Here is a 26,117-nt window from a genome sequence, read left to right as displayed (position 1 = left end):
TCTATGAATCTTAATTAAATTTATGAATAAAATGATGGTCTGTCATGTTTTTTTATTATTTCCTAACTACTCTATGAATCTTGATCATATACATTGTATAGCTGGACTTACAAATAAAGTTATATATGTCTACTATTTTAAATAGATAATTATTTAAAATACTGATATGATTAAAAATATCAATGTATAGTTCGAAAATAAAAAAACAACCTTCCCTTTTACAAATTTGCTGGCAAATACTTTATATAGTCTTTGAATGTACAGTCATTGAGTATTTTATTTGAAAAAAATGGAAGTTATCATTAAAAAAAATAATTTTTTTTTATGCGAGTATAAGTTCAAACATATATAATCGACGCCTAGATGCATAGCTATAAGCCATGTAAATGCTTACAAAGCCGGAAAAAAGACACTCCGTTACAAGTAGAGGATAAGAGATGTTCAAGATTGAGACGTGGATGCCCCAGCCCATGTCTACCTCTCCGTACCCGAACGCTACATTACATAGCTCGATCGTGGACCTTTGGCATCCCCATTCCATTTCGGAAGAAAGTCTCAGCCGCTTCTTCATTCGTTCTCTTTCTAATTATGGCAAAAATGTGGGCAGAGTCCGTTTGCGTTAGTAAAGCCACTTCTTCGGCTGCACTTGGCTCAACATGGGAAACCTCTTCTTCAAGAATGACCCAGCCACGGTCGGATATTCAGCTTTTTTCGTATGCCCCAATTCGAGCTTCTCATTCCGTGGATGACAACAACAAGGCCTACAAACAACTTGGTCTGTTCTTATTTCTTCTTTATGTTCTTGGTGCCGAGTTTTGGAATTGGTAGTGTCGCTTCTTTCGCAATTCTCTGTGAGAATTTAAATAGAAAACTGGGCGGGGCGGACTGTAATGTAATTTAGATGGGTTTCTGGCAACATGTCATACTTTAGATAGGTTTCTGCTAACACTTCAACTGTTTGAGACAATTACTCCATTAACATTTGTTTACGCCTAATTTGGTTTTAAGAGCTGGTGAAAAAAACTAGAAAGGTATTGGAAGTTTGGCGTCTTCATCTATCTGTTTCAGAAGGAAACTTTTCGATGAGAGTTTGGAACATTCCTTTTGATGAGCGAAGTAACTGCTGTTGTTTTTCTTTTCCCTTTTGGAGCTGCTTTCGTCGGTTTTAAAAGCCACGAGAGCTATTATTCTAGCTCCTATGAGCAAGAATGTTGTTTCCGATATGCTAATGGAGCGGTACCTAGGAAACTCAACGTTTAAAATTTTTCTAAGGCAAATATTTGCTAATGTCTTACTTGATTTAATTATTTGTTATTTGATAAACTGCAGGATCGTCTGTGTTACTTTCATCAATAACTCAATGAACCTTAGCGTTAGTTGTTATTTTTTTTTTAAGTCTTAGCGTTATTTAACATGTCAAATGTTATGATTCTCCATCGTAAGATCATGATAAAGTCCCCTTTACTTGATATTATATTAGTATAGCGCTAGCGTGCTACAACTGGCATAGTCTATGCTGTCATGTTTGACATTTGCAATGAGATATGTATTTTTTTAAAGGTGATGGCGCATGGATGATAGTATTATGCGATTTACTTAAATGAGTGGACATCGATACTGAACTGAAGACTTGTTCCAACCAGAAAATTGAAAGGTTAAAAATTGCAGGGCGAAATGTGGTGGTATCCTGTGTTATGACGGTATTCTATCATGAACTTGGATTCCCAAATTTTCTATTCACACCTACAGTGGTATTTAGTTGCTTCAATCAACTGCTTCGCTCACACATGTAATTCAGTGGCCAATAATATCATGCCTTCTGGGCAATAAAATTCCAAACATCTGCATTGCATTATCATTATCCTTATAATTATGAAAGGAATCTATAATCTATTGAGAGCTGTAAAACAAATGACAAGAAAAGGAGAGGACGTATCAAGTATCGTCCTCCACATCCAAGTGGGCGGAGCTATTGAGAGAGCCCGTATAATCCTCATCCAAATGGACATCAATACTTTACATTGTAATGAATGTTGCGGTATCATTATTCTTATGGTGTAAAGTATTATTTGTAAATATACCCATATATTTGCGCTGTATGTTCCCTTTGCTAACCAGGTTCTTGCGTCTCCCATGGGAAAATAACTGCTCTTTTCACTTGTGTGTGGCGGTCAGGTAGTGTGGGTTTGGTTTGTGCACATTTGTGGATTGGTAAATTCCAACACATTGATTTTACAAAAGAAAAATGGCTCTTGAAAGTAGATTTTCAACTGTTGTTGCCACTTCCGCAAAGCCAGTGAATTGATCAGAAATAGATTCTTTGCTACCCGGGTGATGATTTGTTTATAGTGTAATATCTCATTGCTGTATATATTTGCTTCTTTCTAGGATTGAAACTGACTCTGATTCTTATAGTACTTTTTCTAAAGGCTTGTCTTCATTGAAAAAGAAGATTGAAGATGCTGTTATTCGTGCTGAGATGTTCACACCAACTGCCCTGGAAGTTGAGGAAGCGAGATGGAGCAAGCAGGAAGAAATGATACGTGACTCTAACCTCTGGGATGATCCAGCTAGATCTGATAGAATTCTAGTCAAGTTAGCTGATGTTGCTAAAGTGGTTGATTCTCTCAAAGACCTGACATTTAAGGTGATGTACAAGTGTTGTTTTCATTGGAGTTTAAACAAAAGAAATGTTTTACTTTATAGAGATTTACATGGAGTTGCAATCATCCGTTGGTTGGGTGAATGATGATGAATCATTGGAGACTGAAGTGCTATTTTTGTCCTGAAACCAGCGGGTTTCATTACCCCTAATTTTCCCACATTGATATGAAGGAATATAGACATGGTATCTTCATTATATGGGTGCAATATCCGTTTACTTTGAATTAAACAGCTTCTGTTGTACCAATCAATTAGAATTTTGTTTATTAAATGTGTGTGGGTCCGCAAATGTTAAAAGTTGACCTTTCTCCTCAAAAGATATCTTGGAGCACAGAACTTTTTCAAATGCACAATTTGCTTCATTTATGTAATTTTCTTTTCTAGAGCAAGATGCAGATTGCGACAAGTATGTGATTTATAGCTATTTCTGCAGGCAGAAGAAGCGAAGCTGATCACAGAGTTGGCTGATATGAATGACATCAACTGTGGGCTATTTAGGCAAGCATATAATGCATCTTTAGATGTTAGCAAGTTTTTGGATCATTACAGGATGTCCAAGCTTCTTAAGGAGCCATATGACTTGGAGGGAGCATGTGTAATTATTAATGCTGGATCTGGAGGGATTTACCCTAAGGTTTGGGAAATCACGTTTTGCTTCCTCTCTCTGTTTTTTGTTTTCTCTTACTTTGAGTGCCTTCCATGTTCGGATGTTCCTACCTTGCTTCTGTATATATTAACTTTTGAAGTGACAGTTTTAAAGCCAATGCATGTTATAACTTATGTTTCACTCCTAAAACTCCACAAAATTGTTTGAGTTCATTCTGCTTCTTTAAGCACGGAAGCTCAAAAGAAGTTGAATTGTAAATCCTTGGTTCTTTTGACATTAGCTCTATAATCCTCATGATGTAGACATATGGCCTTAATTAATAAATTCCTTTACCTGCTTCAGAATAGAGCTATAATTCTGAGAATATATGCTGCTGCTTCTAGAAACAGCTCATTTTCAAATCTTCCTGTATACTTGGGTTGCGCCCCATTGCACTTTGAATAGAACTTATGTTACTTATAACAAAGTTCCTACTTTTCATTTTGCTTATAGATAAAAAAAAGTTCCCATTTAGACTGAAAGTATAAAGTCTTGTCATCAGTCCCTATTGAGCTTTTGTATATCTAACTCTGTCAGAAATTGAGGTTTCAATTTAGGATAATGTAAAAGCTATGATTATGCTTTTCTGTTATAGTTGTAGCTGTTTTTGTTATTAAGGCCCCACATTTGGGATGGACTCTAGAGAGTCTTGGTGCTTGTCCTCTCCTGAAGTCATGCCATCGCCTAACTTTACAAGGATGTCATTCTAGTTCTACCCTACTGAAAGTGTGAAACTATTCTTTATATATCTATCTATATATATATATATATATATATATATATATAAGTAAGAATATAATTTTATGTGAATGAACAATAGGCCCAAAGGATGAAACCATTCTTTGGGAGTTGATGGAGCTATATAGTTCCTATGATACATTTGTAGATTAGAGCTGTTGATTGACCCTTATGTGATCCATAATCATACTTTCCTCTCTCTCTCTCCCTCTCTCTCTCCGAATTCACTTTTTATATATGCAAATATAGATCTGGGCAGAACAACTCCTAAGCATGTATGCCAAGTGGGCCAAAAAGCAAGGTTACAAAGGAAGGGTAGTTGAGAAGTGTTCTTCAAAGAATGGTGGCATCAAGTCGGCCATGATAGAGTTTGAATCTGAGTGTGCTTATGGCTATCTTTCAGGGGAGAGGGGTGTTCACTCTCTGATAGGTTCTCAGAATGGATGTATTCTGCTTGAGGTATGACTACCATTTCCTTTTCTGACCTACTTATAACAGAAAAAATTAAAACTTCTCTTATTTGCTTTTGGGTTAGAATAAATAGAGAGAAAAAAATCCCCCCATTTTTTATTATTTGATATCATTTTTTTTTTCATTTTGGAGGTTGAGTGGATGGGATTTTTAATTGGTTATGTTTTGGACCCAAACTTTTTACTGTTTATCACTTCTCGGGCATTGCTTTGTGGTAGGACTTTCTTATGCATAGGACCATAGATTTCAGGACCCTCCTGATTTTCTTCAACTGTATTTAGAGTGTCTTATTGGATCATATGCCCATCCCTGAAATATAGGTGGTTTGTGGCTGAGTAGCACCGCTCATTGTTACCGTTAGTTGTTTTTGCAACGTTTTTTTTTTTTTCATTTTTCTATTCACATTTTTTTAATATATTTAAATATTTTTAAAAAATAAAAAAATACACCAATACACTTAAAATTACTTCCTTAATCACTAAGTAAAAAAAAAAAAAATTATCAAGCGGTACATTTGAGCGTTACAACTTGGGAGGCAAAATAGCTTTTTCCTTGTGGAAAATAGATTTAGAGCTACACACTAGTTGCTCAAATCTGTCCATCTACAATTCTACTTCTCATTTTTATTGTCATTGAGTTCATTTGTCAATGTCTAAGCATAACATTTTGTGATGTTACTTATGTTGTAACGTTGGTTGGTTTATCTGAAGATAAAGAGTGAATCAGAGAATATCACTTTTGTAAAAACAAATAGTTGGAGAGTAAGCACTACACACTGACACACACTTAAGGAGAGTAGATCCTTGATTTTCATACCACATACCTTTTTTGACCAGGTAAGGAAATGGTTTCTATAACAAATAATATTCAGAAATTCTTTCTTAACAAGTTGTTGTACACTAGGGTTTGCAACAAAGATTCACGGGCATTATCACACGCACAAAAAGCATCTTTGTGGGTGTTATATTTTGTAGAAAATTTCTCAGAGTTCATTTTTAATTCAAACCAATATTCAGCAAAAGTCAGAATTGTACTTTACCACCATATGTTTTAGATGTTACTTAGCTATTTGAAGGACAGCTATGCTCAACATTAGTTCAAGATCTTGTGAAATACTTTCATAAATAACACGTTTGGGTACTCAGGAGTTTCTACGAACTCGTAGAAAAGGGGACACTGTGATAATAGTGAGGAAGGGACGTAACTTTAATGGTAGTTTTATCTCCATCTCAGAATTTGGTCGTGATAAGAGGAGAGGATTGTTTGTGATTCCGGAAGGAAGGAAGGGGGAGGGATGGAAGAAGCTTGCTGATATTTTAATGGAGATGGCTGATATCCAGATAGTTGCTGCAAAGAAGAATAAAGGTGAGGGAGGTGCTCCATCATCGTGGGCAGGAGGTGCAAGGTCGTACAGTGAGGTGCTGAAGAAGGAACCGTATCGTGCTGCATTAGAAGTGGTGTCAGGTGTAACCATCTCTGAGGACGTGCAGCGGCATGGTGTAGCAGAAAGCAGATTGGCGGGGCTAAATGAGGAAAGCATTATGAAGATGTTAGCTGGATTGGAGGAGAAGATCAGCATTGTGTTAGATGAAATAAATTATCTAAAACGCTGCGTTAAAGGTAAGGAGGTGGTGGGCCGAAATGGTGGGCTTGGTATGGGTCTGGGCAGAGCGATGGGCTTGGGCAAGGGTCAGGCATCAGGCCCTGTGAAGGCTTGGAGGGCAGTGGAGACAGTTGGGTCGGGGAAGGTTCTCGGATCCGAGATATCGGACCAGGGACAGCGGGTGGCGCCGATAAGTTCATTACCGGCAACCCTGCCGGCACAGAAGCTGCCGACAACCTCGGTCGAACCCTCTGGTGAGACGGAAAAGGAGATCCGACTCGGATATGAGATTTTGGACTAAGGTCATGTTGCTCCTGTGGCGCCGATAAGTGCATTATTGGCAACCCTGCCGGCACAGAAGTTGCCGACACCCTCAGTCGACCACTCAGGTGAGACGGTAAAGGAGTTCCGACGGGAAGAGGTAGAGGAGGGGGAGTTTCTGGTGTTAACTTCTGCGTCTGTGGAGAATGGACTATCGGAACTGTGTGTGGTGGACGAAGTCCCAGAAGTGGTGCACAAGCAATCTGGCTTGAGGGATAGAGAGATGTCTCTTTGCGGTGAGGTGTTTTCGCGGGACAGTGATGTGGTTCAGAGTGGTCTTCCACTTTTGGTGATGAGTAGACCTAATGAGTTATTTTCTGGGGATGATTCTCCTCCTAATAATATGGTTTTAAGTGGTGAAACAAATAAGCTGGATGTTTCGGTGATTCCCAATAACAGTGTTGGGGAAGAGGGGGCTCTTACTCCTTTATGTACACTCCCTCCCAGTGATTATGGGAGTTGTTCGACGAATTGGATTTTTAAAAAGGTAGAGGAGCTACAGAAAATTTTTGGGGTCTCTTTTGGAGGTTATGAGGAACAATTTATGGCCCTTCTTGTGGCTATTGAAGCTAGCCGTTCGAAATCAGCTTCAAAACAAGATAGGGAACTTAAACGCTTAACATGCTCCATCAATTATGATGTCAAGGAGGGGAGTAGTGGAAGGGTTAGATCAAAAGGGAGGGGTAAGTTAAGTTTTAATGAAGCCTAAGATCGTTTCTTGGAATGTAAGGGGTCTCAATGATAGGGACAAACGCCTTCGGATCAAAGCGCTATTGAGATTATGGAAGGGAGATGTGATATGCTTGCAAGAAACAAAGTTGGATTTTATTGATAGAAGTTTTGTGCGTAGTATTTGGGGATGTTCTTATATGGGTTGGTCCTATTTGGCCTCTCCGGGAGCATCAGGTGGAGTATTATTAATGTGGGATAAAAGAGTGGTTGAGGCGATTGAGGAGTGTGTTGGAGAGTTTTCGGTTTCGGTGTTATTCAAAAATGTGAGCGATGGGTGGATTTGGGCTTTTGCAGGGTCTTATGGTCCTAACATAGATAGAGATAGACGACGGTTGTGGGAGGAGTTAGCGGGAATACACTCTTTATGGGATGTGCCGTGGTGTATGGGGGGTGATTTTAACATTACTCGTTTTCCTAGTGAACGATCGGGGCATCATCGACACACTTTGGCCATGGTGGAATTCTCTGAATTCATCTTTGATATGGATCTTATGGACCTCCCTTTGGTGGGTGGTGAGTATACTTGGTCTAATGGCCGTGCTTGGTCGAAATTGGATCGATTTCTTGTCTCACCGTTATGGGAAGCCCACTATTCAGAAGTTAGTCAGAAAAGGTTAGCTAGAGTCAGCTCAGACCATTTTCCCATCCTCTTAGATTGTGGTGGCATTCAAGGGGGTCGCCGGTATTTCAAGTTTGAGAATATGTGGCTTAAGGTGGACGGGTTTGTAGAGATGGTGAGAACTTGGTGGACTTCGTACCAGTTTAGTGGCACTCCGAGTTTTATTCTTGCAGGTAAGATGAAGGCTCTAAAGCAAGACCCGAAGAAATGGAACTTGGAAGTTTTTGGTCACATTGACAATCAAAAGTCTATTTTGATGGAGGAGTTGCAGGAGTTGGAGGGTAAGGAATTATTGGGAAGGGCTTCGGAGGAGGAGTTATTGAGAAAAGTAACGGTTGTGGCAGAGTTGGAAAGGGTGTTGCTGTTAGAAGAGACTTCATGGCGTCAAAACTCCAGAGCCCTCTGGTTGAAAGAGGGTGATAGGTGTACGAAGTTTTTTTCACAAAATGGCTAATTCTCATCGACGTAATAATGCGATTGAGTTGTTACATTCAGGTACATAGGTGCTATCTTCTTCGGCTGATCTAGAAAGTCACATTGCACATTATTATGAGACTCTGCTTACCGAACCAGTAACTTGGAGGCCGAAGCTTGATGACTTACCGTTTGAGGCAATTGATCCGCAGCTTGTGAGTGTATTGGATAGACCTGTTGTGGAAGATGAGATTTTCAAGGTCATATTTGGTATGGCTAAGGACAAAGCGCCGGGTCCGGATGGTTTCTCAATGGGTTTCTTCCAAACTTGTTGGGATGTGGTGAAAGGTGATGTCTTGCGGGTGTTAAGTGAATTTCATGCTTATCAAAAGCTTGAAAAATCACTTAATGCGACTTTTATTGCACTCATTCCAAAGAAATATGGGGCGTCGAATATTGAGGATTTTCGCCCAATAAGTTTGATTAGCAGTGTCTATAAGATTATTTCAAAGGTCCTTGCTAAACGGCTTAGTCTAGTGCTGGAAAATATTATTTCCAAGCCTCAAAATGCTTTTATTCATGGGAGATATATACTTGATTCGGTGCTCATTGCAAATGAGTGTTTGGATGCTAGATTGAGGGAGGGAAGTCCAGGTATTCTTTGCAAGCTAGATATGGAGAAGGCTTATGACCATGTGAACTGGGATTTCCTTTTGTATTTATTGAAGAGGTGTGGTTTCGGAGATAGGTGGATTTCTTGGATGCGTTTTTGCATTTCAACGGCCCGGTTTTCAGTGCTAGTTAATGGCACTCCTGCAGGTTTTTTTCATAGTTCGAGGGGTTTGCGACAGGGTGATCCATTATCTCCCTTTCTTTTTGTCATAGTTATGGAGGCGTTGAGCAAGATGTTGCAGGCTACTGTTAGTAGGGGTTTTTTATCTAGTTTTCAGGTGGGAAATGGCTCTGGTAGCTCTTGTATCATTTCACATCTTCTTTTTGCAGACGACACTGTTGTTTTGTGAAGCGGATAGGAGTCAGGTCCAAACTTTGCGTGCATTATTACTTTGTTTTGAAGCAGTATCAGGGCTTAAGGTGAACCTTGACAAGTCTGAGTTGGTTCCGGTGGGTGTGGTCCCTAATATACGCAACCTATCAAGTCTTCTGGGTTGCAGGGTGTCCTCGTTCCCAATGAAATATCTGGGTCTTCCGTTAGGTGCTACTTTCAAGAGTAGAGCTATATGGGATGGGGTGGTAGAAAAGATAGAGAAAATGTTGGCTGGATGAAAAATGGTGTATCTATCGAAAGGAGGTCGTCTCACTCTTATCAGGAGTATCCTTACAAACCTCCCCACTTATTTTTTATCCCTTTTTCCTATGCCTGCAGGGGTGGTGAATAGAATTGAGAAACTCTTCAAGGCATTTCTATGGGGAGGCTTAAGGGAGGAGAAGAAAGTTCATTTGGTTAATTGGAAGACAGTATGTTCTCCAGTTGAGTATGGGGGGTTGGGTGTGTGTAACTTGAGAACTTTTAATAAAGTGTTGTTGGGGAAATGTCTTTGGAGATATCATATGGAAGAGGGTTCTTTGTGGAGGGAAATAATAGATGCTAAATATGGGGTTGATTGGGGTGGTTGGTGTTCTAAAGAAGTGAGAGGGGGGCATGGAGTGGGGCTATGGAAGTTTATAAGGAAGGGGTGGATTATTTTAGTAAATCATATTCGTTTTGTCGCAGGTGAGGGTGACCGAATCAGTTTTTGGCGGGATGTGTGGTGTGGAGATCATGCATTGGAAAAGGGTGTTTCCAGTTTTATATCGTATTGCAGTTAACAAGGACGTTTCTGTGGCGGAAGTGCGATTATTTGCTCATGGTTCGCATCAGTGGAATATTCTGTTTAATAGAGATATTCATGATTGGGAATTATCTATGGTTTCAGATTTTTTCAGCTTGTTACATTCTTTAGGGTCTACTATGGCGCAACAAGACAGCTTGAAATGGAGGTTCCAGGATCATAAGAAATTCTCAGTAAAAGCGTATTATAAAATTTTGATTTCACAGGATCACACCTCATTCCCTTGGAGGAACATTTGGAGGTCTCGAGTGCCCTCTAGAGTTGCTTTCTTTGTTTGGAATGCCGCCCTTGGGAAGATCTTAACCACGGATAATTTGAGGAAGAGAGGATGCGTTGTACTGGATTGGTGTTACATGTGTAGAAAGAATGGAGAATCGGTAGATCATCTTTTACTACATTGTGATGTAGCAAGAGGGTTGTGGGATGAGATTTTTTGACGGGTCGGTGTGGCTTGGGTAATGCCTAGGAGAGTGGTGGAGCTGATGGGTTGTTGGAGGAAATTGCAGGGCAGTCATCAAGTGGCAGCAGTTTGGAGAATGATTCCGTTGTGTATCATGTGGTGTATTTGGACGGAAAGGAATATGCGATGCTTCGAAGACAAGGAAAGAACAATGATGGAGCTGAAGAATTATTTTCTGCACACTTTATTGCTTTGGTTTTCAGCTATTGTATAAATGGGGATGATATACATGAATTCCTATCTTTAGTTTAACGCTCTTAGAATGTATCTAGGTGTTCAACTGTATACTTCCTGTGTACTAGGTATATGCCTATTTCATTCACATCAATAAAGTTTATATCTTACTTATCAAAAAAAAAAAAGGAAGCTACTTGAAATTTTGGTACACCGTTGGTCAAAACTACCCTTGAAATGAGCTATTTGGCCTTCTCTCTCTTTCTCCCTCTCCAATTGATGAATAAAATATAATACTTGGATTGGTTTTTTTCTAAAAGATGCATGTCCCAGATATGTTCAAATGGGATGACATATTTTCCTAAGTGCTGAATGTAATCATCATCATTCAGTAATTTCTTATGTCCTTATATCCAGCTTAGTTGATCACCTTTCACTAAACTGTTCCATTTTCAAAATTGAAATTTCACAGGCTTCTGCAGTATGTGTGGACATTGTTCCCCTCTTTCTCAAAACAACTTATGACTTGCAAATCGATGATGTGGATTTGGTTGTATCATCATCCTCAATAGATCAAAGTGGAACTGAACCAGCCATTTGCATTCAGCATATTCCTACCGGAATAAAAGTTCAATCCTCAGGTTTTTATTTATTTATATTGCTGAGTATCCTCAGGTACTTATAATTTACTAACTGTCATAATAAACTAATCTTCTTCTTACAATATTAGAGGCAACGAGCTAACACTTAAGATTCACATGCACACACAAACACCCAGAGGAGTGCAGGATGGGAATTAATTTTGCTAACTACTAACTTAGTTCATACTAGAAATTGTGGGTCTGAAAATGACTAGTACTGCCATACTAGGAACTTGAGGCTGGAGTAGATTATTTGTACGGTCATGCTTAGTTAAATATATTTGTTTCCTCAAGTTTTTCAGAGAGGAATTTAGAAGTGTCCCAAGTCAGCCAGCAAACAAGTTTTACATTTGAGGTTGCTTCTCTAACTTGCTTTTAAAGAGTTCTTCAGAATCTTGCTCTTGCCTACCATATGCAGCATAACTGCTTGTAAGCATAGTATTGGTTATCAACACAAGGAAAAAGGTGATTAACACAACCTCGCTGCAAACTGTAGGTAGCAGAATGCAGCAATATTCTTTTTCTTTGTTCCCGTCAACCATCAGTTACATTCAGAATTCTTATGGTTTTTTGGTTTTTTTTTTTTTTTTTTTTTTTTTGGGGGGGGGGGGGGGGGGGAGGGGGCTTTCAGGAAGGGACCAGAATAGAAGGCATTATGTTACTTGAGGTGGCAATAAAAAATTAAGAAAATAAATAGAAAACAGTCTAAAAATAGGCATCTCGTGGTTGCTTGTGCTGTAACCTTGAAATAAAGCAGGTTCAAACCTACGTAAAGGTTAACATGACTTTACAAAGTAGATAGATTTTTGTATCTGTGGATGCTCCTCAGCAGACTCCCTCTAATTTACTTGCAGCCGAGAGGAGCCGCTTTGCGAATAAAATCAAGGCCCTTAATCGATTGAAAGCCAAGCTTCTTGTAATAGCAAGGGAGCAAGGAGTGTCCAGTGTAACTAGCATAAAGAGAGATGCCATTGTCAAGTTATGGCAAAAGGAAACTCGAAGGTATGTGTCTCATCCATTCAAGCTAGTACAAGATGTGAAAACGGGCATTGAATTGTCTGACCTGGATTCTGTTTTGGATGGAAATATTGAACCTTTTATTGAAGCTCATATCAATATGAGATAGTCATGTGCTGCTTTTTCATTTTTTATTATTACAAGTCAGCCAGTCATGTGATATGATCTGAATCCACCCCTTTTCAATTGATCAATTAGTCATCTGAGATTTCTGAACCCGTGATGCTTTACTTTCTCTATACTTTAATAGAGTTGCTATAGTTTCTGTTGTAATATTGCTATTTTTTAAATCCGGAAGTACTGACATCTTGATTTGGCAACTTAAGCTGATCTTCAAGTGTATATGGTCTCTGCCTATTCCGCCTATTTCCAGGAAGGATTGTGACTCAAAACTGATTTATAACCAGTTTGTTCACTTTCATCATGCTATGGCTATTCATATATCAATTCTCTTTTATCCTTGCAATTAAACATGTTTCAAGCATATTGGCTAGCATATCACCACCTATTGATAGGATCATTTTTGAGCTGCAGAAATGGTTTACTGACCAGTCTCCTACTATCATTGACATTAGTATCCAGCATTAAAAGATCAAAAGCATCTTCCGAAACTATAATGGATTGCAGCTTAAATGAAAAAAAAAAAGAGGTTGAGAAATAGAACTAAGAACCAGTGCTAGAGCTGGTGCTTGGTTGCCACAAAATGCGCTAGTCCGTATGCAGGCGTGTCATGTGTGTACATGCATGCGCGCGCGCGCACACATACAAAAATGGTGACAACGGGGGATTCGCTCAACCCTTTGATTAGTCCAAAATACAACTTGATACTTTCGTACACGTGAATTCGTGGGTTTGGGTATAGAATTATTTTACGACAGACTTGCAAACGTATTTTAAACGGGATCATCTTTTAATATTTGCGTGGGATTTATTTTATGAATTATGCAAAATATGTCAAGATCTGCCAGACAGCTTAGACCTCAGCGATTTATAAGTAACTTGTACAATACTTTACACAACACTATTTTAAAATAAATTTTACAAAAATAATATCATTTTATAAATATATATTGTGTACATCATTATTCGTGAACTCTGGAACACATCTTTTGGTAACGTTAAAGACAAGGTATGGGCGGGTGGGCGTATTGGAGTAGGCCCGGACCTACTACTGGGTGCTCGTTGGTAATCAGATTTTGACCTGCATTATAAGTCCTTTGTTTCAGCCTAAACCTCACACCAAACCTTTTATCATTTTGCCATTAAAAGTACAAAGGGAACCCACGAATCTTGATGCTGCACTTGGTACGGTTGTTGGGAATGTAGATTCTTTTTGTACAGTTACACTTTGCCATAACACTTGACACGAATGGCTTGTGCTTGAATGTGTGCATTCCTGTGCACATGCATCTATCCATACTGACCAACTCAACACATCTTTAGCTGTACCATGTCAATGCCTGACAGCTAGTTCCCCATATTAACTAGTACTTGGTTTCATGCATATGCGAAAAAGGCTGACTTCGTGCCAATGCCACCTGGAACATGTCCCAGTCCCAACATGTTCCATGTGGGGGGGATGGCCTAGGAAGAACTACAAAAATGATGAGTAGTTTTATATAAGCATGTGTTGCGTGCGGTTCACAAATTTGTAGTTTATTATGTATAAGCATGACAACCCGAGATTTGGAATTGTAAAACTCACAAATGGGAGGGTGGGTTGGTGGGATGATTAAACAAATCCCACCAACGTGGGTTCCATTCTAAACTTCAACATATTCTTGTTAAAAACAATCAATCCTTGAACCCGATACCCACCAAGTTCGGGTCAACTTCCAAATACAGCAAAACTTTTTGAGAATTATAATTGACTACGTTGTGTTGACAGATTAAAAACTCTCAGTTTCAAGTTGTGTTGGGTTTGGATCGATCAATTACTACATCGAGTTGTAATTGAACGATGGCTTTAAGATTCCAATTCCAATTCCACACCATAATATATTAAGATGCTGAGACCTTTCTTTTAAAAATAGAAGAACATAAAGCAAAAGTTGATAAAATGATAAATTCAAGAAATTTATTTTGAGAAAATAGTTTTTTGGTGGAGCAAAAAAAAAGGACAAATCCACGTGGAGGGTAGCCGTCAAGAAAAAAGGAGAGATGCACGTCGTTAACCACGGCTACAAAGAAAGCAGAGGAGAGATAGAAGTCGAGAAACGAGTGTCGCCATTATCTCCGCAAGCATAACCCAAAGCCACAACCTACTCCCTATGGTTCCTCTGTAAGCCACCTCTCCCTCTCTCTCTCTCTCTCTCTCTCTCTCTCTCCCTCTCTTTAATAATTAACAATACATACGTTTACCATATGGGATGCTCTTTTCTTCCTTACTTGATCTGATGGCGGTTTAGTACTTTGGTGGTGTTTTGTTGTTGATTTTGTCGGTGCAGAGGGGAAAAAGGATGGGTTTGCTTGATAGTCTTATGCAGTGTTGAGAGACTCTAGGAGGATGAATAGTAAAGAAGGAAAAGAAAAGGTGAAGTTATATTTTTTCTTTTCTTTTGTTGTGGTTCAGTTGTTATCGAATGAAAGAATGAGGAGCAACTGAAAGAAAGAAGAAAAGGGAAATGGAAGTGTCAGTGCGTATGCCACGTATCGTTGCTGAAAACATGTGGGAAATAAGTTGATGGGTGTCTTGTTTTTCATTTATCAGCGATCCCAATTAAAGTATGTTGCTTAGCCGTATTCAATAAGTTTTACTCGAATGTAAGTTTTAGGTGGACCTTCTATGACCATTTTTGGATGTTTATTTTACAAAATTGTCAATGTACTGGAAATTTGGTGTTTTTATCTGTATGGTTTCTTTTCAATTTGTAGTTTCCATAGTTTAGCGCTCAAAACTTTAGTAGCTGTCTCGATATTGGACTAGAGGGCAAGATGCGTACTTTTTATTTGTCAATGTAATTACATTCTGCTGCTCAGGTGGAATGACTTTCCACTCCTACATTTGCGTTGCAGGAGATATTGTGTACGGTTTCAAATTCACTGTAAATATCTTTTTGGTGTTATTAATAAAAATTGAGGGGAAAATAAAGATTAAATATTTTCTGAAACATTTGTGGAATATCATGTGGGTAAGTATAATTGATATGATGATATTTGGGTAATGAGCAGAAAAAGAGCATAAAACTAAAAATTCAAATTTTCTATTTTCTTGCCTCTATTTGCTCTACCTTACAAGGGTTTTCTTGGTATGATGGTCGATCACAGACGTTGTCAAGGCCATGAATGGTGATAATTGAAACTATCAATTTTTAATTTTTAATTTCACCTTACCTCTGAATGATGGATAACTCGTAAGGATAAGGGAAAAACATTGTGACTTAGTGGGTAGGGTTGATATTGCTGTGTCTTGTGTCCCAGATGGCATTGTATTCTCCTCGCCTCATTGTTACAGAAGTCCAGTGTTGTTCTCTACTATATTCCTTGAAAAGTATGCCACTGTGAAATTTATCTTGGTATTTTTGACTGACTGCTGTTATGGTTTGTAGGATTGATGCTTCCTGATGCTCATTTATGTGAACAATTACCTGAAGTGTGGGGTATTTGAAGCTTCACCCCTTCATAAGAGAGATTTTCAATTCTCCATTGAAAGAAAATGGAGCTTAACTTGTTTGCCGGCTTCTTTGCCTGGACATCATCTCACTAGAAACGGTAAGCCCTATTCCAAATGAACTGTAGGTTCAGAGTTACATGTACCTTATATTCACTCCTATGCATGAATCTGATTAATAGGAAAGAAACACTATAATCAATGACTTCCATTCATCCAAAAGAAACACTTTAATAGGAAAGAAATTAGATAATCTGTTCATCCAAAAGAAATGGAGATAATGTAAGTTCATCTCAGTTGGTTTCTTCATTAGATACTAATCAATCTAGAGAGCAGTGAATCATATAATTGGATAATTGACTCTTTATGTTGCTATACTGCGTAAAAGATTAACCTTGAATTTTCAGACTTACCACTTGACTTAATATATTAGGTCTTAGATCTGCAAAGATGTCATCTCAAATCATGGAAAAAATGGAATGCAATGTGGTTGTGAAGGAGTACTTGCAAGATCATCCTCTCTCGTATTCATACGAGGCTGCCATGGAAGCACTTTCCTCCCTCATTACTCGTAAAAATCGAGGAGACAAATCATCCATAGGTGGTAAATATGGAAAAATGCAAAGAATGTCTGAGTATCTTAAGGTAACATTTGTGTACTTGTTCCTGCATGTTTGAAGTAATTATTGTTTAGAATGCTGTACGTTGTAACTTCCATGAGCATTTTTTAGGTTAGCAATATACGTGATGTACATTGTTGGTCAACTTCCACCTGCATAAGTTTATGTGGCTGATGATTTCCAATATCTTAACTGTCATCTTTTTTTTTTTGAAGCTTTCTTGTTTTAGGAATAGAAAATGGTCCCTGAACTTTGATTTTTCCATTCTTCATCAATCTGAATAATTTTTTTGTTAAATAGAATTCTCAGAGATGGAAAGATACGATGCTTCTTTTTCTGTACAGATTCTTGGCTTGGAGGAGCATCTAGATGGGCTCAAAATAATTCATGTGGCTGGAACTAAGGGGAAGGTACTCTTCTATTTATGTTATCCCACAATAGCTTCTTGCTAGGGCAGATTGGCTTGAGGCCTGTCGTTATAAAATTCTGAGCTTACTTTACTATTTTTTCGAACCTTATTATAGATAATGTCCAACATGGTTATCCCTTCTGTAAAGGATGAAAAAAATGTATGGTTGTTTCACATACTGATAAAAAAATGTGTAGTTGTTTGACATGGATAAAGCATAAAGTGACAGAAGCTTCAAAGATATTAGATGATAAGATGCTACAATCTGTATTTATACTGCAGTTTGACCTCCTTGTTTGAAAGTAATATCAGATGAGAGCTAATATTTGAGTATGCTTTCTTCTCAATGTTATTTTTTGCTTAGCGGATTCACATTTCAGGGTTCTACATGCACATTTTGTGAGGCTATTCTGAGGGAGTGCGGTTTTCAAACTGGACTCTTCACTTCTCCTCACTTAATTGACGTGAGAGAACGATTTCGTATAAATGGGTAATTGTTTAAATGAATCATTGCTATCAACTTTGTGATTATGTGTGGAATGGTATCTGCATTGATGATATCAACGCCCTTGAACTGTCCCATCCTAGAAGTTTTCTTTATCAGTAAGAAATGCAATGGGTTGCAGTAAATTGATTGATAGACTTTTTTTTTTTTTTTTTTATCTTTGATGTACTATACTTGGAAGTCTGTAACAAGATGGATCACTATCACCTATGAAATTCTCCAGGTATCCTAATTTGTGGAGTACAAGAAAACAAAAGGCTACTTGGCTAGAAATAATTTTGGACCTTTTATTGCTATGTAAATAACCATGGAGTTATTTCATTCGCATGCATTTTTAGAAGTTTAATGCAGGAGGAGATTTTGAAAATTTTATGGATATCATGGCTTCATTTGTTTATTTCGGCTGTTGACCGAAGGAAAGGTGTTCTATAAAATCATTACATGATCAGTTATTCCATCGGGTCTCTTGAGCATGCCATTTCAGCATCTCCACATACATGGATGGATTTGGATTGCCAAGTAACCTACAGGGGAAAGTGGATCCAATAACTTTACTTTGATGCAAGGCTTTCTCTATTTGTGAATGGGAAACAGTGGGAACCAATCCTCATAAATATATGGGAGTCTAAGACCATTTTTCTCTGCAAAAATTTTTCCTTGCTATCTTTATGTCTCTATCATCCTTAATGGTTGATATGAAAATTTATATATATCTGATTTTGATTGCCTCTGTAGGTTGGACATATCCGAAGATAAGTTTCTTCTGTATTTTTGGGATTGTTGGAACCAATTGAAGGTATAATTTTGTACTTTATATGATCATAAGAAGATCAATAAGCCAGATTATCTTCGAAGATTATATTGTTCTCTTTGAGTGGACTTTAGAAACTGAAAGCTGATGTTCAGACCCCTGTTTTTGAAATATAGATTAACAATTTTGTATAATGCACCATACATTATTACTTATTGTGGTCACTTCTTGATGGTGTATTGCAACTCATGTGATTGATCATTGATGCCTCTTTCCACTTAAAAAAAAAAAAAAAACTCCTAAATGGCGTCTTTTTTGATTCTTGAAGTCAATTTGCAGGAAAAGGTTACAGAGCACCTGCCAATGCCTCCGTTATTCCAGTTCCTCACTGTTTTGGCTTTCAAGATATTTATATGTGAAAAGGTTAGTCATGGATCCTTTGGTTTCCATTGAAGCTTATCTATTTTCTTGGTTCCAAATTTGAGTGGTTAACAGTTGCAATGCATGCTTTTCTATCTTGTTCTAATGAGGGAAGGGGAAAGTTAATTGTAGGGATTTGTGAATTAGTAATTTTAATTAGTGCTTGAGGTTTTTCTTGCACAAAACAATTAGTGCCCAAGTTTTGTAGGGGTGGTATAAGTTTGGAAAACTCTTTTGTTAGGTCTCTTCAAATAAGTTGCAAGTTTGAGGTTAGAATCTATTATTGAGCTTTGAGTGGAAGTATAGATTTTAACTTTTCTTTTTGGGGATAATTATTGAATAATTATGACTTTTTCAGGTGTTCTTGAATTATTGTGTTGGGGATAATTTTGGAACTGAAAATGGTTCCTGTCTGTAGGTCGATGTTGCTATTATTGAAGTTGGTCTTGGGGTAAGAGGGACTCAACAAATGTGGTATGTTTTTTTTTAATCAGGGGCAAAAGTAGTAAATATCATTTGTAGAATTACCCTGATTTTTTTCAATGCTTTTAAAGTTCTAATTTTACCTTTTAAATGTCTTTTACTTATCTAAATTTCAAAAGTCCAAGAAAGGCATTATAATAAACAAAAATTCGAGTCTTTACTTTAGCATTTATATGAAAGTCTTGCAAGCATAAACAACTATGATTGTAATGAAGATTGATGATAAGCCATGCAGATTGAAAAGCCTGTTGTCTGTGGCATTACTTCTCTGGGGATGGATCATACAGAGACCTTGGGTGCGTGCTTTCTAATTTCCTTTAGACATAACTCAACAATTGTGCCCGTTTTCTGTTTTCTTTAGACATGGTTCTCACTCAATATCCAATATATGGGAAACTTATTACTTCCAATTTTAGTATTTTGTTTGTGATGCGATTGTTATCTAATATCCCGTTTGACTCTTATCGCAAACTATTTTTCTTTTGGTATCTTGGTTTAATGTTTCCATAGCTGCAGTGCATTAAAATTTTAGAAATTGAGAAAAGGTGTATCTGGAAGCTTAAGTTTGATAATAACTGAACAACATGCAGGAAATACTCTCGGAGAGATAGCTTCACACAAGGCTGGAATCTTCAAGGTATAGAACTCCTTTAAGCAACTCAGACTATAAAGTATTTGGCTTTCTTTAATAATGGGTAATTTATTGCAATATCTCTGTTTTGATTATTCAAAGTGGCAGTTTTCATTTACAAGTATTTTCTGAATTGGATTGATGTCTTCCCTGCTCCTGAAGCCTCAAATTCCTGCATTCACTGTGCCCCAACTTTGTGAAGCAATGGATGCTATTTTGCAGAGGGCTCACGAGCTGAAGGTAGTCATATTCCTTAGCCCATTTCCTGAAAAAGATCATGTTAAAGGTCTAATCTTATGTTTTTTTTTTCTTTTCAAGTGCCTGCTTTTGCAGTAATGTGTTGATGAAATTACTTTTTCTTGCTTTGACATGACCTGCTTGTTATTTTTATGGGTAAACAATAAATCATGGATTCACAATTCTTGAGTTGGTTTCACTCTAGACCAGAGAACTATCTTCTTCTAGGCAGATTGAACCAATTTCTGAATCTAATCCTGTTTTTTGTGCCAATCCTGTTTTTTGTGCCAATATAATCTGATTAGATTGTTTTCTTTCTTTATTTGAATGTGATTGTGCTCTAGTATTTGTAAGTTATAAATGCACGTGCATATAGTTATTTTGGCAAAATATTTATTCAGTTAGAATACAATAAATTCCAGAGCCTATATATATATTGAAGTATCCAGATCTGTTCCAACATTATGGTTACTTTTGAGTTGGAAGAAGTAGGATAGGCGTATACTTTATAGAAGTCTGATCCTTTGAGAAGCCCAGTCATCTAAGAGAACTATGTCCTTTCGTATTCTATAATGTTTAGACAGGATAGATTAAGATGCAAAGAATACTAAAATTGTACTATTGTATTCAGAAGATACAATACTATTGTCTGTCATATATTTTTTTTCATTATTCTATTAGCACATTTCATACCAGAAATAATAATAATAATATAATTAGTCTAGGTTTAATATTTACACATGCACCTGCTATTGAATGTGGATTTGAACAACGTTAGGAGCACTACTGTGAATTGAATTAGCACTCAAAAACACACGTGAACACATCACATACTCCTACATGGACTGGTGAATTGATAGTGATGTACTTGATTGATCCATTCTTATCAATTGCAGGTTCCATTGAAAGTAGCGGCACCTCTTGAAAACAAAAATTTGGATGGGTTGAAGCTAAGCTTGTCTGGTGATCATCAGTTCATTAATGCTGGTCTCGCTGTTTCCCTTTGCAAATGTTGGCTTCAAAGAACGGGGAATTGGGAAAAGCTATTCCAAAATGTTGGTTGAAATTCATCTGCAACTGTCTTTTGCTTTGCTTGCAAACAATATCTCGATACATTTCCAGGCTTGCAAACTCACAGAATGATTCTAGGTTTTCATCGTGAGAGAGTAGTGGAATGTTGTAGAATTAGTTAAATATATAACGGGGTTCAACCAAGTAAAAGATATGTTGCGTTTGAACGGTCTTTGAGATCCCTCGTCATCCAAATAGAGACTTAGTTAAACATATAACAAATAAAACACTCATATTAGTCTAATTGTGTTTGCCTTTAGGTATATCCTTATCTTTCTATGTTCCCAGTCCATGATGCATGGGTAGAGAGATATAGGGAGTATTTTTCTTTTGAGTGGACTGGAGCCAGAAACTTTGGTTTCATAAGAGCACCAAAAGGATATTTCTGGTGTCGACTAGTTCATTTAAACCAATCGTCTTTGGGCCAAATGGCACCTCCTTTACTCATAAACAAGTGATCGAGGGTAAAGCGAGTTTTGATATTGTTCAGTGTGTTCATTACATTATTTTGCGGAGGAAAAGAAACTGTTTGACCTTTTACTGTTATTTAGTTATTTGGGCACTTTTTTAGAGTAATCTACCTTTTCACATCAGTACTCCAAGGTTTAAGAATTTTTTGTCCTTTTTCCTTTGTCTTCCTGTCTTAACTGTGTGGAATACAAAATCTGGATACACAGGAAGCAGATCTGCCGGTGTCTTTTCTTAGAGGTCTTTCAACTGCACAAATTTCCGGGAGGGCTCAGATTGTTTATGATACTTACTCTGAATCCAATAATTCATTAAAACTGTCTGCAAGTTCTTGTGGAGATCTGATCTTCTACTTGGATGGAGCTCACAGTCCTGAAAGCATGGAAGTTTGTTCCAAGTGGTTCTCTAGTGCTGTGAAAGGGAACAATAAATCATCTTCTTCATTTAAGGTTGAAGATTTGGAGGAGGTTTGGGGGAATGGTCATATTCAGCATGAAATTGGGGGCATGGAGGAGTCCGAAAAACAATTAAAGCAGGTATTCCATAATATCAATGGATGACCAGGTTAGGGTGACCAGGTTGCATATTTATCAACGGATACTTTTGTCAATTTCTAAATAGATTATGATGGACGTTAATTGGCTCCTCTAATGCAGTGACTATAACTTATTGTAGATTCTGTTGTTCAATTGCATGGATGTGAGAGACCCTCAGATTCTGCTTCCACGGCTTGTGAGCACATGTGCTTCCTCAGGTATTGCTGAGTACAGCCCGACAGACTTCTAAGCAGAGTTGGCCACATGAGTTTTGTTCTATTAGTTTGCTCCATATATAGATATACTTGCTTAATCGTATGCAAGGCTTCTTCTTCTCATCTACCTTAATTTACATCTCTTGTTGTAAGTCTAGCATTCTTACTAATCCTTATATCATATCCTTACCTCAATTATGGCTATGTCTTGAAAAAAAAAAAAACTAAATTTTAAATCACATCACTTCATCCTAGTGCTACTGGCATTTATTTGATTCCATTTGGAAAAATCATGTGAATCAACACTCGTCTTTATAATGACAAGAACTCTATTTGGTTCTTTGAAAGCAAAACTAAGTGATATAAAAGAAATAAAGTTGTGGCATAAAACAGTAAAAGAATCAAGTCTGTTAATTCACATGCACCATTCTGCACTATGGAAAAGAACTTTCTGTTGTTTCAATGGCTTGGACTCCCTTTTTTCCCTTTATCTGTAAGTAACTCATGCACTTTGTGGCACTTGAACCCAAGATCTCACCCACTCAAAGACCATTGGCACATGGACTCAAGATAAATGAGGTGGTCTTTTGACTCTCAGATTTCCTGCCAAGAAATGGCTGCATGAAAACATAGTCTTATTTTTCTTTCCAAAAAGAATTCTGCATGGTCACGAGACTTGCAAGCATGTATTGAGGATTATATATGATTCTGTGCAGGAACTTACTTTGCAAAAGCGCTTTTTGTCCCAAGTATGTCAGCATATAACAAGGTCACTTCTGGTGCCTCAGTCATTCCTTCAGATGTCTGTGGCAGGGATTTGTCTTGGCAATTCTACCTCCAGAGACTTTGGGAGAAGATTATTCATGGGAAAGGTATGCCTCATCTTTTTTGCTTACTCTTAAGCTTGGGTGTTTGTTTAACAGGTCGACAGTTTCACTTCATTTTTCTCCATCAGGTATCATTGGAAATTAACTTGTGTAATCTTTCTTTATTTGTAGCCATATAAATTCAATAAGAGATAGTGAGGGCTATCAATAGAATTGGGGGTACCGTCCCTCTTTCTAAAAAAACAAATTCAACAAGAGACGTGGAAGGGGTAAATTAATTATGTCTCTTTGAACAGCCCTCACTTGCTCCATTAAAGAGGTGCTTGGCATATTTAGAGGCTAAACCATAATGTATAGCCAGCACCTTTGTAAATATTGTTTTAAATCATCAGCTGTAAATATATTGTTTGTTGGGTTTGAGGTACACATGCACTTGAAAGGATTGATCTGACCGGCATGCTGTTGTTCTGTTCACATGCAGAAGTAGGTACTTTTCATGACAAGGGTGCAAGGATGGACAATGCAACAATTTTACCACCTCATGAATTTCTTTATGAGGATGCTTCTCATTGTAGTCCCGAGGATAATTATTTTGCTTGCAGTGCAGTAATGCCTTCATTGCCATTGACAATAACATGGCTGCGGGATTTTGTCAAAGAAAACCCGTCCATAAAAGTTCAGGTAAGATTAATGGCAACCTGTTCTTATTTTAAGTTTTTAACTTTGATGTTGGAATGACCTAGGCAGCATAGGGGATCGTGGGGATATGGGTTAGGAAATTAGTCCTGAAAGTTCCCTCGACTCTTCTTTGATAGGAATAAAATTTAGGAAATTGCACAAATTGAAGTGTCTTTCAATTTAGCATAAACTTTGTCATAAACAAGAATGTCAAGGATATGCCACTTTATGATAATAGTACACAGCCGGCATGTGTCTTGCAGACACTCATGCTAACATCTGATCATTATGCTTATTGTTGATTTACAGGTTCTTGTCACTGGATCACTGCACCTGGTTGGGGATGTACTAAAGCTATTGAAGAGGTGATATGCATTAAGACAAGGGCCGAAAATAGGGGTTATACAAAACATTCTTTCACTCATTTGCATCACATTGATTGATTCTATACCACATTTTTGAAGCAGCTAAGCTTCTAAATCATAATCTGCCAAACTGATAACGCTTCCTTGGCAAGTGACATTCCACTGATTTATTTTCTGTAAAATAATTGAGGTTCACACCATTAATTACAAAAACATGTATTTGGTGTTAAACAATGCATTTTTGGATAAATGTTACCTTTTTATGCAGAAGAAGCAAATTCCGATTTGGTTTTTGAATCGGTACGTCTGATGCACTGAAAATATGTTTACCCCCGGTCTTGCTAATGCAGTCACTTGAGCGTTAGGAAGGAATTAGGATTGAAAATACGAACTCACTGTGTTAATGCCTTAATTTGCACAACAGACCGGAAGGGAGGAAAGAATCATCTCCAGCCCACGATCGGGTTTTGATATGGTGTTCTTTGCGTTCATCCATAACATAAATAATAAATAAACAAATAAAAGTAAATAAAAAGAGACAAAGATTTATGTGGTTCAGCATAATGTCTACGTCCATGGGTTGTTTGGGGGTGAAATTCACTATAATGGTGATTTTACAATCTTTCATAACTTCACGTTTTATAGTACAATGGAGAAATTTAAGAGAGATCTTTTGGAGTCGCTATGTGTAGTGGAGTTTGGCGTATGGAGCTTCTGTGACAATATTTTGTGTAGAGAGCTTGTGGAGAGTTTGTCAGATTTGTGGGAGATCTCCTCATTATATAGAGGTCTAATACTTTGGAATGATTAAGTCCAACTTGTCTTGTTAAGCCTTTTTCTTTTAGGAGTCTAAGTCAACTCGTCCCATCTCTTCTTGATTTTATCTCTTAGTTTGATTTTCGATCTTATCTCGAGATTAAATTATAGGCTGCTAATTTGACCCCTATAGATGCCCATGATTCTTAAGGGTGATTTGTTGGACAAGAAGGCTTTGAGAATCTTCAAGTCAATAATCTGCAGAATAAATTTTGAAAATTGGTTCCTAGTTTCCTGTTTGGTCCCTGATTTTCTGTTTGTTTCCTAATTTTCTGTTTGTTTTGTGCTAAGCGGTGAATAGCTCAGTTTGGGAAGATAGGAATGAGGTGTACTCGACCACATTATGTATGAGCATGGAGCTCTACTTTGGCAAGAGATGTATTAAACCGAATTAAGTCTTAGCGTGAAGCTCTACTTTGGTAGAAAATGTACTCAACCACATTAGGTGTGAGCATGAAACTCGATTTTAAGTTTGTTTATTTGTGTAGATGTTTGCCATGAGAGATGGTTTATTGTCGGCAAATAGTGCATATTTCTATGATTGATTTTTTGTGATCATTTTTGCTTTTGTTGGTAGTAGTAGATTTTCTGTCTTATTGGTGTAAATTGTTGTTGGTGTTCTCATTTTGTTGTTTGTTGGTAGTAACCAGTGCTTAAGTAGTCAGGAAGCCCGTCGACTCCCTGGGTCCACATTAGGTGGTTGTCGAGCCCATCGACTCATTTTCGAAGGAAACCTGCTGGCAGTGGTTGTGGCGTGAGCATAAACACTCGGTGTTTGCTGGAGAGATGTTATGCTTGTATTGCTGTCTATATGAGAGAGGTCGGGCAATTGCCCGCCTGTTAGGCGTCTGGGAGGTCGGGTGCTCCTTGACTTTTCTCGTCTATTGGCTTGTCACGTGGGAGGTTGGGTAGTCTGATAACTTGTCCTGCTTGTTGACCCTCGGCGAGAGATGAGTGGGGTCAATCGATCCCTGACCTTTCCCTTTTCTTGGGCATCGCGAGTCTTTGGACTCGCCATTAGTGTTTAAGAGTCACGTGGTCTCTTGACCTTCGCGCCCTTTTTCATGGGTACCGCCAGTCTTTTGACTTGTCATTGGTTTTAAGGGTCACATGGTCTGTTGACCT

General features: G+C 37.8%; 2 protein-coding genes across 4 annotated transcripts; both read left to right on the top strand.

Annotated features, from left to right (window-relative positions):
* The first annotated feature begins 416 nt into the window (after nt 1-416).
* Nucleotides 417-12,619, top strand: LOC121265103 (peptide chain release factor PrfB3, chloroplastic). Of its 3 annotated transcripts, none has more exons than XM_041168587.1 (6): nt 417-775; nt 2,416-2,647; nt 3,098-3,298; nt 4,298-4,507; nt 11,165-11,333; nt 12,188-12,619. In XM_041168587.1, the coding sequence occupies exons 2-6, from the start codon at nt 2,480-2,482 to the stop codon at nt 12,457-12,459; spliced, it is 1,020 nt and encodes a 339-aa protein (XP_041024521.1). In that variant the 5' UTR covers nt 417-775; nt 2,416-2,479; the 3' UTR covers nt 12,460-12,619. The 3 variants fall into 3 exon arrangements, with proteins under 3 accessions (XP_041024521.1, XP_041024520.1, XP_041024522.1); XM_041168586.1 differs by having other exon boundaries at nt 419-775; nt 2,430-2,647; XM_041168588.1 differs by lacking the exon at nt 417-775 and adding an exon at nt 865-2,331 and having other exon boundaries at nt 2,430-2,647.
* Nucleotides 12,620-14,414: 1,795 nt separating this feature from the next.
* LOC121265091 (folylpolyglutamate synthase-like) lies at nt 14,415-24,446 on the top strand. The gene is given in 18 exon segments (XM_041168559.1): nt 14,415-14,631; nt 15,899-16,061; nt 16,394-16,605; nt 16,925-16,990; nt 17,370-17,479; nt 18,230-18,290; nt 18,585-18,668; nt 19,084-19,111; nt 19,114-19,139; nt 19,384-19,444; nt 19,739-19,785; nt 19,942-20,019; nt 20,913-21,071; nt 21,765-22,091; nt 22,231-22,309; nt 23,023-23,178; nt 23,615-23,814; nt 24,121-24,446. Coding segments are annotated over 17 exon segments (1,902 nt in total). The 5' UTR covers nt 14,415-14,631; nt 15,899-15,913; the 3' UTR covers nt 24,181-24,446.
* Nucleotides 24,447-26,117: the final 1,671 nt, after the last annotated feature.

Source organism: Juglans microcarpa x Juglans regia, chromosome 5D, assembly GCF_004785595.1.
Source record: "Juglans microcarpa x Juglans regia isolate MS1-56 chromosome 5D, Jm3101_v1.0, whole genome shotgun sequence".
In the NCBI taxonomy this organism is placed as follows: Eukaryota; Viridiplantae; Streptophyta; class Magnoliopsida; order Fagales; family Juglandaceae; genus Juglans; species Juglans microcarpa x Juglans regia.
The sequence above is the reverse complement of the archived record's forward strand: the minus strand, read 5'-3'. Positions and strand labels throughout refer to the sequence as shown.

Bases quoted from the DNA above. Each gene is read 5' to 3' on its own strand.
- LOC121265103 (XM_041168586.1), top strand. From the start codon at position 589: ATGGCAAAAATGTGGGCAGAGTCCGTTTGCGTTAGTAAAGCCACTTCT. The intron at 776-2,429 runs GTCTGTTCTTAT...CTTTTTCTAAAG, and splicing joins CAAGGCCTACAAACAACTTG to GCTTGTCTTCATTGAAAAAG. The intron at 11,334-12,187 runs GTTTTTATTTAT...ATTTACTTGCAG, and splicing joins AATAAAAGTTCAATCCTCAG to CCGAGAGGAGCCGCTTTGCG.